The 11,067-nt window shown below is 40.7% G+C and overlaps 1 protein-coding gene and 1 pseudogene across 1 annotated transcript; one reads left to right on the top strand and one right to left on the bottom strand.

The window, feature by feature from the left end:
- Positions 1 to 371: 371 nt before the first annotated feature.
- On the bottom strand, positions 372 to 2,321 carry LOC131298464 (uncharacterized). Its single transcript, XM_058323942.1, has 2 exons — positions 1,313 to 2,321; positions 372 to 658 (listed from the first exon to the last, which is right to left on the bottom strand). Exons 1-2 carry the CDS (start codon positions 2,017 to 2,019, stop codon positions 571 to 573), a joined length of 795 nt encoding a protein of 264 aa, XP_058179925.1. The 5' UTR covers positions 2,020 to 2,321; the 3' UTR covers positions 372 to 570.
- A 1,354-nt stretch (positions 2,322 to 3,675) lies between these two features.
- On the top strand, positions 3,676 to 9,276 carry LOC131336211 (cation/H(+) antiporter 15-like; annotated as a pseudogene).
- The last annotated feature ends 1,791 nt before the right edge of the window (positions 9,277 to 11,067 follow it).

Raw genomic sequence — 11,067 nt, 5'->3', positions numbered from 1 at the left:
GCTTTTCACAGGCAGTTCCTCCAGCCTAAGGTTGTGTACTTATGCAGCACAACATTTGAACAGAGAAAAGCTCAGAGCATACTGGCAGGTCTACTTGAAAATGGAATGACAATTCAAATTAGGATGCTTCCGGGAGTTGGGAATGCCAACCGCCAAGAACTCTACAGTTCACATTATTGTCAGATGGGTTGAGTACCAATGATACACACTAAACCAAACAACTAATTAACACTGCCAAAAACTGAATTGCACGTGTAAACACTTCTCACGTTTCACCCTCTCTTTCTCTCGCTCTCTTTTTTCTATTTCTTGTTTTATTCTTTTCATGTAATTAGATTTCCCTTTGATCAATAAATGGAAGCAGCACTTGATTTCACTGTCAGCGTGCTCTAATTCTCCTACTGACAAAGAATTGAATTGCATATGTGGCATAAGACCACTAGGTAACTTACAAAATGCATCAGTAATATTATATATGTTGCTGAATTGAGATACAAGAGTTCATCTTGCTCAGATTTTACTTCCAACAACTATTTTGTTGACAGTTCCCTAGGAATGTGCATGGTGAGCTCATTCGCAGGCGGCACCTCTTTGTTGTCTGGACCTGCATTTCTTGCGGAAGGACCAGCAAACTGGTGTGAAATCACTATCATCTTCCCTGCATGACATGACAACGACATAAGCGCCGGTGAGTACAAGATCCCTTCTGTTATTTTTGTTGCCTAGCCTATATTTCCATGAATACGTTATACAAAACTGAGTCGTTGCCTTTTATGAAAAAATGGCTGGGGAGAGGGAAGCTTCTTTCTTGAGAGGGTACTGAAGAATCAGGTGGTGACATGGTGTGGTGTGCAGTTCAGAGGGTTGGAAGACAAGACCACAGTTTAGGATCGATGACTCCATTCTGAAGATTTCTTTCTGTCAAATACTTTGGAAGACATGGAATCATCTTAGGCTGCATTTGGATAATTGATTTGTTGATGAATTTAGACGGAAAAGGATAGGGCAAAGGAAATGGATAAACAGTAATGAAGTGATCAATAAGCTACTTTATTTCCATGATTCCCTGCCATTTCCTTTCCTTTCCTATCAGATCAAGGGTTTGGGCAAGTATATATTGAAAAGTTAGTAAAGGATCTAAAAGTCTAGCTTGCACCGGTTGGATTCCTAACTTTTTCATTTCCTCATCTTTTTCTTTACCCAAATCCTTGATCCAAACACAGCGTAAGTAAATCACTCCACAAATCTATCATCCAGACACAACCTTAATTAACACTAGTTCTTACAACAGTAATAACTAAAGAAAATGTACCTGCTCCTGCTGCTGCCACCGCTGCTGCTACTACTAATACTTCCAGTACTGATTCTACTTTTTCCTCTTTTCTTACCCTCCCCTGTAGATAGAAACTTCACCCTCCACCATTCTTTGTTGCCTGTGTTGTCCGATCCCTCCAAAGGTGGTTTCAGAGAAACTTTGGAGCGATGGTTACCCGCAGTTGATTTCCCCTTCATACCAAGAGAAGTTGGGAAGGGCATCTTCAGAAGGAAAACTCCACTATCCATGCTTTCGCTACGCGACATGATCTTCTTCTTCTTTTGCTTCATATTGATATCAGGTTTGTATTTCAGACTCCTCTCATCAATCGCAATGTCCTTTTGCTCTGCTTCTTGTTGCTCATCGACAATATCTTTGAAGGAGAGTTCGTATGAAGACTCTGGCATGTCTTGAATAATTTCCATGAGTTCCTTTCTACCATCCACAATTGCTTGCAATCGCGACTTGGGGGACAGAGGATAACTGTAGTGGTGATTCCGAGGCAGTAGAGGAGACGTGCAAAACCGCGGTGAGCAGGCACCATAGTCGTCAGAGTTGTAGTTATCGTAAACGTCGTGACTCCTTTGATCACCCCAGAAATCAAAATCTGTCCATGTGCTAACAGAATTGCCATTTGATCGATACACCGGAGTTAAAGAACGAAGGTGGTTTTTCGTGGGGAGTGTTTTTTGAAGATCAAGCATGGTCTTTTCGAGGGAAGGATAAGCTACAAGAGTGATGGTTGTGGGTTTTCTTTCAGGAGAGAGTGGGTGTTTTGGTGAATATACTTATACTACATTGTAGTTTGGGAAGACTTGGTCATTGTAAAGTTTTTCTACAATTGATTTTCTAAAGGACCACTTTGAATTCAATGCCGTCCTTAATGGGAGGACTAGAAATCGAGGAAAAATGGGTTCACTTTCCCCGTTTTCTACAAAGTGCATGTCATGTCATGTCTATCTCAAAGTCTCTTGAGAAAAAATGGTGATATCGACTTTGAGTAAATTGAGTCCTTGAATTTGTCTTGGCAGATTGAATGGGGGAGTAGGATTCTTGTTGGCGTATGAGTTAGGCTTATTATTAGTACCTTGGACCATGATTTGTGAAATAAACAAAGTTATTAAAGCCTAAATCTGGGGTCTTTTCGCAAAAATAAGTCAATTGGCATTTTTTTTTTTGTTGTCTTTGTTCAAAAAAAATTCACATTTGTTAGTTTTGCATTTTTGTAGATTATTGGTTTGACTCGATGAGAGGAATCGGAAAAATAAAAAATTATGGTCCAAACCTAAATTTTTTTGAATGAAGATGAAAAAATTGGCTTATTTTTGTCTCTATTCAAAAAAAAAAGATTTCAATCATAATTTTTTACTTTTTAGATTTCTTGTCATGACGAAGCAATAATTTACAAAAAAAAAAAATTGACGAAAAACTAACAAATGCAAGGAAAAAAATTTGAATAAGAACAAAAAAAATAAGCCAATTGGCTATGAGGACCTAAAGGATTAACACAAGTCTCTAGTTCGACCCCTCGAGGTACTCTTTTCCAAATCGCTCATGTGTCGCGCTAATATTCAGTTCATTTGCATTTTGTTATGTTGGATGATGGAAATTTGTCAAATTTATAGTTGACAACTCAAGAAGTAGTTACACCAAAATATAGAAAGGCCAATAAAAGGGCTTATCTTCTTGTTTTGTTTCCATCGCCCAACATGTGTTTAATCTTTTTTGCAATATGCCCAGCTTCCATCCTGCTTTGAATAAATGGATTCATTTCGTCAGTTTATATTAGTGAGACCTACGAAAGATCTAAACAAGAGACTTGCTGTCAATATGGCATCAAGTATACAATCGCTAACGTGTTGAGGCAGATGAAACAAATTTGTGAGTTGATTCAAATTTTCCATCTTGGACCGACCTTTTTGTAGGCCATAATCTATTGATCCATGTTGTCTTTTGCCCACTTTAGGCCATAATCTATTGATCCATGTTGTCTGTTGCATCTTAGACTGACCTTTAGGCCATAATTAAGTTCTATTAATCCATGTTCCAAGTAGCTTCTTTGGTAACAAGTTGGAATCCTCCCTGAGGATTGCGTTGAATTATGCTGCAGATATTTCTAAGCCCTTGATTCAACTAGATACTTTGGCTCTCACCGGAATATTGCAAACAATGCATTTCCAGAAGAATACCTCGATTTTCTCAGGAAACTTGAGACCACAAAATGAGATGCCATATATTCTAACAGCCAAAGGGGGATTGGTTGACAAAATTCAAAGACAAGGTTGTACTTTTTTAGTATGTCTTTGACAAAGATCAGTTGGAGCCAAAATAGGGCTGGATGCGGCCACAAATAGCAAAACTGAGCTGTACTTTCATTTTTCGATCCCAACGGTCAAAAAATAGAAAAATAGTTTGACCATCTGGTCTTCTTCCTCCTCCTTTTTCTCCTCCCTTCTTTGTTTATTTTCTTCCAGTTTCAATTGATTTTTGCCAAATGAGAAAAGAAACATCCATGTGCTAGGTGCAGCGCCAAATAAGGTGAATCGGTGACCAAATTGTTTTTGAGGAGGCAGCGGTGGTGGTTGAATTTCAGAACACATAACAATGTGCACACACCAAATGCTGCCAGTCATGACAGCTCCGGGCCTGCTTGGAAATGAAACAGTATGTTATTCGGGGACCATGATAACAACAAATGGAATATTTGTGAATGAGGATCCAATGGCATTTTCATTGCCTATCTTCATCTTCCAATTAGTGCTCATCGTCCTCACTTGTCGCCTGCTCATGTTTCTTCTTAAACCTCTCAACCAGCCACGCATCTTGGCGGAGTTCATTGTAAGCTTCATTTCACATTTACCAAAATACGTTTCATGCTCCATTTTGCATATACATATTTTTTAAATGTGCTATGTATAAGTCATAATTACATGATTGTCAAATGTATATATACTCAACATTTACATAAATGTATGCGTATGTATTCATGAATTACATTGTTATAAATTGTAGATAGCCTGCTTGCTTGTAATATAAATTCCTGCATGTTTTGTATTATCACATGTAGTGGGTCATAGGACATTCAGCAAAACAAAAAAAAAATGCTTTCTGAGGAACTTTCTTTGTCATATAACTAGCTATGAGGAACAGAGGAAGCTCATTGCAACTAATCAGAGCAAACCGATGGTCCTACTGCAATTCTGAACATCATATTAGAAAGAAGAAAAGAAAAAATTAAGCCAAAAGTTGTAATTTTCCAAATTCATCCACATATTTTGTCACCATGTAGTTACGGGAACCAAAAAGAAAACATTAGGATATTAAACGATCAGTAATGATTGAATTTTATGAAAATGCATTTAGAGATCCCTGAAATTCTTGATTTCCTCGTCTCATTTTATGTATCCGGTACATCGGAAGAAATGAAAGCACAATCTCCCAGAAACCAAAAGAAAGGACAATTGTATTGACTATTGACATATAGAGCACCCGCACCTGGTCATAAGGACTTGAACTCTAGCATCCTCCACTAGCGCTTTGGGAAATTGGGAGAAAACTTCTAAGCAGCACCATCTTGGATCAACCGACAACTAAATGAGAATCAAAAGCAAAATTTTTGGAACTTCCAGGAAATTCTTCTCCACGATAACAGTGGGCTTATAGGTTCCGAAATTTCAGCTTGAATCAACAGTTCCATTTTCTCTTTGCCATAGTATCCATAAACCCACAAGCCTCATTCACCCGGGATATCTTGCTACACTTTCACAAGCATTCAGCTTTTTTTTCCCTTGCGGGAGGCCAAATACGCTTCACAACTAGATGGTAATTACGCCACAAAATTTTGGAGGAATGGAAAACCTTTAGATACTTGTGTAATTATGTCATTACGATGCAAAACAAAATCCTATTTCTTTATTTCCAAATGTTCCACACAATAGTGCCAAGAGAGGTTCTCCAAGCTATGTTCTAGGCTGAGTTAGTCTTCAAGTTTAGATTCTTCTAGCCAATCCAGCAAAAGTCTTTCTACTACCCTGGTTTTATCCACTGATGACATCCTATATTTTCACATAAGTTCAAACAAATTTTGTTGTACCATTTTGAACATAATTCATGACACTTATTACTTGCACTGCCATGTAGGTCTTTATTCTATGGACCAATTGACAACTAGCAGTTTGGTAGTATAAGAAAATGAAAAATGTCTGCTATCATGGTGATTTTCATTAATACACTTCCGTCATTGAATGAGTCAGCTGTAAACCTAAAAATCAGAGCAAAAAATAAGGACACTTGAAAAAAAAGGTAAAAGACCCCACAAGACAAAGGAATGAAGAAGATGAAAAAAGCAAGCAAAGTACATGAAGAAGATGGCAAAGCAAGATATTCCATAGTCAGCACCTCTTTAAGGACATATCCAAACACGGCTTCAACAGCACAATCTCAGTTCACCAAATTGTGTTAAATATGCCAACAGCAGGATGCATGCGATGACTTTTTATCAACTTTTTTTTTTGTTTTGTACTAACATACGTGGGGGGTAGTAACGGTCAAGGTATTGATAGTGATTTTCATGCATTGAGCTTTGCACTTGGCACTGAATTTCCCACACCAACCGTGGGTATAATAGTTGTTTCAATTTTAGCCACTTTGAATTTTGAATACTTTTTATTTCTAATCAAATGATTAACCACTTAGTACTTACACTGTGTTGCATTTACCGGCTCTGACACACTCCACGAAATAATATTTATGCTTCTTTGTTTTGCTCAATGGTTGCAGGCTGGCATAATTTTAGGTCCATCAGCAATGGGACGGTGTGAGTGGTTTGTTGATGTCGTATTTTCTAGGAATTCGCTGGCATTGCTTGAGACAATAGCCAATATTGGTATCCTTTACTTCGTCTTCATAATTGGAGTAGAAATGGACCTCTCGGTCATCCAAAAAAATGGGAAAAAGGCTCTCGTCTTTGCCATTTCCGGTATATTTCTGCCTTTTCTCATAGGCTGTGCCTTCTCCTTCTTTCTGCATCACAAAACAACCATGAGGGAAGACACGTTCCTTATCTTCTTATCAATTTCTCTCTCCATCACTGCACTTCCTGTGGTTTCAAGGATCCTTTCAGAGCTTAGACTCCTTGACATGGAGATTGGCAAAATAGTCCGGTCAGCCGCTCTCTTCAATAACACTTTCGGAGCAGCTTTCGCCTTTCGTAGTGTTTGCCATTTCTTTGGCAGAGTTACAAACTGTTTTCTCATCAACCCTCTGGGTGATCGCAAGTAGCATAATTTTCATCGTGTTTTCCATTTTCGTAGTCCGACCAGGAATCTCATGGCTAGCAAGGCGAAGTACCCCAGAGGATGAAAACTTCAACATATCCATTGTTCTCGGTGGGGTTATGATTTTTGGTTTCATATCGGATTCCATTGGAGTGCATCCGAGTTTTGGAGCATATGTTTTCGGCCTGGTTTTTCCAAACGGCCCTCTTGCAGTCACCCTCGTAGAAAGGCTTGAAGACTTCATTACGGGTTTTCTGCTCCCTCTCTTCTTTGTCACTAGTGGGTTGAAGACTAATGTTTCAAAAATCCAGGGAGCCTCAACCTGGTTTACACTAGTTATGGCAAGTATTCTATCCTCTGTTGGCAAAGTTGCTGGAACTGTCCTCGTTGCATTCTCTGTCAAGATGCCTTTTCGTGAAGGAGTTGCTCTTGATTTGCTTATGAACTCCAAAGGCCTCGCTGAATTGATTGGCCTCAACCACGGGAAAGATCAGAAGGTCTCTCTCTCTCTCTCTGAGTGTGTGTGTGCGTGCGCATGCATGCACGACCATGCATCTGTTTGTCTATCGGGCATGACATCCAGACAAACCAATGTTTTGCCTCGCTGAATTGATTGGCCTCAACCATGGGAAAGATCAGAAGGTCTCTCTCTCTCTCTCTCTGAGTGTGTGTGCGCGCGCGCATGCATGCACGACCACGCATCTGTTTGTCTATCGGGCATGACATCCAGACAAACCAATGTTTTGCAGGTTATAGATGATACAGAATATGCAATGATGGTGATCACAACTATATTAATGAATGTAGTCATCACTCCTCTATTAATACAAATTTATAGGCCAGCAAGGAAATTTGTACCTTACAAAAGGAGAACAATTCAGAAGACAAAAGCAGATGCCAAGATGCGAATTCTAGCATGCATCCACACCCCTCGGAATGCCCCCACAATCATCAGCCTCCTTGAAGCCTCCCATCCCACCAAGAAAACCCCAATATCTGTCTTCTCACTCCACCTAGTTGAACTCACTGGTCATGGTTCTGCTACACTCATTGTCCACAATTCTCAAAAATCCAACAACACAGCCATAAACAGAATGCAGGCGCAGTCTGACCAGATTACAAATGCATTTAAGACCTTGGAGCAGCACAACAGTTTTGTCTCTGTCCAATCTCTCACTTCTATTTCCCCTTACTCCACAATGCACGAAGAGATTTGCTACTTGGCAGAGGATAAGCGAGTTCCCTTCATCATCATCATTCCTTTCCAAAAGCAACTGACGGTTGATGGTGGGATGGAATCTGCCAACTTCAAAATCCGAATGTTGAATCTGAATGTACTAGTAAATGCACCCTGTTCAGTTGGGATTTTGGTTGACAGAGGACTAAGTGGGTCCAAAAGCTTGATGGCTGGTCAGGTATCTCACAACATTGCTGTGTTATTCTTTGGTGGGCCAGATGACAGAGAGGCACTATCGTATGCAATGAGAATGTCTGAGCATCCTGGGAATAGCCTTAATGTTATTCGTTTCTTCCCGAGTCTGAATGCAGTTGAGCCGACAATGGACCCGAGTCATGATCTCAATGATACTGGGATACTAACTCTGCAAATAGGCAAAGAGCAAGACAAGCAGCTTGATGATGATTGCATAAAAGAGTTCAGAATGATGAAGGCTACTGACGAGTCATTTTCTTACATAGAAAAGGCGGTGAACAACAGAGAGGAGACAGTGGCGGCGATAAGGGCACTAGACAACATCCATGATCTTTTCCTAGTTGGAAGAGGAGAAGGAATAATATTGCCGCTAACAGCAGGACTCACTGAGTGGAGTGAGTGCCCTGAACTTGGAGTAATTGGTGACCTTCTGGCATCGGCAGATTTTGCAGCAGCTGTATCAGTGTTGGTGGTGCAGCAGTATGTGGGGGTAGGGCCAAATGACGATGGAATTGGAACACCGGACAATGCGAGTCAGCAGGAAGAGCAGTGTATTATGGCCTCAGTCCGCCAGTGAGGGAGAAAGCTATGCTTAAGGCATAAATCAGAGGCCTTATATGCTTCTGAAACAGGTAAAACTCTCAACCGAGAGACAAGTTAAATGTACATTGTACATCTAAGCAGTCCCCTTTACACCTGCATTTAATTCTGTTTCTCTTATTAGTGCACGATCTGCAGCAAGTAAACAGTAGCGATACAATACCTTTATATGATCCAAGTTCCTTCTATTTTCTTCTGATATGCAAAGTCCATTTGGCCTTTGAGGTGTAGACCGAAAAGCACATGTGTTTGGAATTTGTACAACAGTTTTCAATGGTAACTTCCGGTTTTTAGGGTTAAAGGATAGGGATGGGATTAGGACAGACTTCAAGAATAACTATAAGCACACACTTTCCAATGAAACAATTTATTGCTCTAGTGTTAATTTATCTTATCCTTAGCAAGGTCAACAGATGACTAACTCTCAGCTCGTGTTTCTCAAGTTGTTGTGTGAGATTAGTACATTATTTCAGCTGACACTTGACCATACCCAAGAGAAACCAGCAAAACAGGACTCCATCTACGGAAGACACGTAGTTGGTGATTGTAGCAGGCCGAGCTCAACTGCGATCGCACCATGGACCACCTCCACTCCTCTGCCACCGTCAGCTGCCGCATGGGGCAGCAAACCCATTCCACCGGGCTCGGCCTGAGCCGAGGCATACCGGTCGTCGGTTCTGCCTTTGCCTATTTCGTCCGGCGACGGACAGGATTTATGTCAAGCTCGGCCGCCGTTTGAGGGACGGCCCCGCAGACGATATTTGCCTAGCCCGAATACCCTTCGGGCTCGGCTACCCCTTAAGCTTGGCAACCGACAGGTTCTTCCTGGCTCGGCCACGCACCCACCCACGTGCAGAGGCAGTTATGCCAAGGGATAATCATGTGCGCACATGGGAGTGTCAGCTCACCCCCAAAAACGGTTACCAGATCTGTTCAATGACGTCACGGTAACATCGCCTCGCCTGGCACGTGCCCGTGCTTGGAGAGCAAGACAGGGAGCTCTATAAATACCAAAGGATAACGCCTCTGGAAAGGTACGCACTCTTACACGCGACTACCCACTCAAACCCTAGTCTCTTCCCTTTCTTCCTGCACATACTTATCCTCTCGCCGGAGGGCCTTGCCGGGCAACCCCCGACCAGGTCTTAGTCGTGCGCTCCCTGTGCAGGCTAGGAGAAGAAGGCTCAACAACCATCGAACCACCAACGAAGGAACGAGGATCAAAGATCACGGGCCACACAATGATCCAGTTCCACACTGTTCCAGGACAAAGATGATGTCACCTCGTAATGAATTCAACAATTGTAAAATATAATGCATTTACACCCAGCTGCTTCTTTTTACTTGTAGATCTAAGAGCTATGTCTCAACATTCACCCATATAAAATTATGCAGTTTCGAATTCTATAATTTCTTTACATGCGGTTTAAGATGTAATAATTTACACTACGTCCAAGCTTTCCTCTAAAGATTTTTCTTTTCGCCTCTTGCATTTGAAGTTCGGGTTTCCAATAAAATCGACATACCTAAATAATAGATTATCAGTCAGGAGAGGGTTTTAATTAGTGGGTTTTGATTGTTTGCGGCAAAGAGTGATGTCTAATCAGGTGAAGCTAAACAATTACTAGACGTTCAAAGAAAAATAGCTAGTTTCTATAGCAGCATGACAAAGCATGTTCCAAATTCAAGACTCAACAATGCAAGTATAATAACGCATAGTATAAGATAGAAAATTTAAAACAAAGCCTTTTTCAGTTGTTGCCCGAAAGAATGAGATTTAAAGTTTTGTTCTCTGTCCTGTTTGAGCAAGTATAATAACGCATAGTATAAGATATAAAATCTTTCATACGGCGTCTCGCAATATAAACAGACTCTGAAGAGAATTTCAGGGCAAAAAGAAATTGACAAATACCATCAACAGTGTCTCTAATGAGAAGAGAGAGGAAGCCACGAGAGGGTTTGAACGACGGAGAAGCCTAGCCAGAGGGCATTGCGTTCTGTTTATACTAGTAATTATTAGGGAAAAAAACCGAAATGGTCCTTGTAATTTAGCGTTTGTGTCAACTTGGTTCCTACAGTTTGAATTGGCTCAATTTATACTCTCTAATTTTCATTTTGTTCCAACTTGGTCCAATTACTAATTGCCGTTAGACTCCGTTAACCCCAAATACGAATGGACCCATTTTCTAGGGTTAAAACCGTAATCTGTCATTCTCCTCTTACCCTAATATACTTCTAAACCAAAACACAGAGCCTCATTGTTCCATTCTCCATTTTTTTTTCATGGCTTCCATTCTCCATTTGTCGTGCCTGAAATTTTACTTTCGACCGAAACGTGTCTCATTCGCCTTCGAGGGGAAGGAGTGAGAGGGATTAGGGCCTGAATAAGTGATCCGATTCCTATGAATTGCGACATGGTTCTTGAAAAAAAAGGAAAAATGAAG

Source organism: Rhododendron vialii, chromosome 8a (assembly GCF_030253575.1).
Source record: "Rhododendron vialii isolate Sample 1 chromosome 8a, ASM3025357v1".
Classification (NCBI taxonomy): Eukaryota; Viridiplantae; Streptophyta; class Magnoliopsida; order Ericales; family Ericaceae; genus Rhododendron; species Rhododendron vialii.
This window is presented reverse-complemented; position numbering and strand designations above follow the sequence as displayed.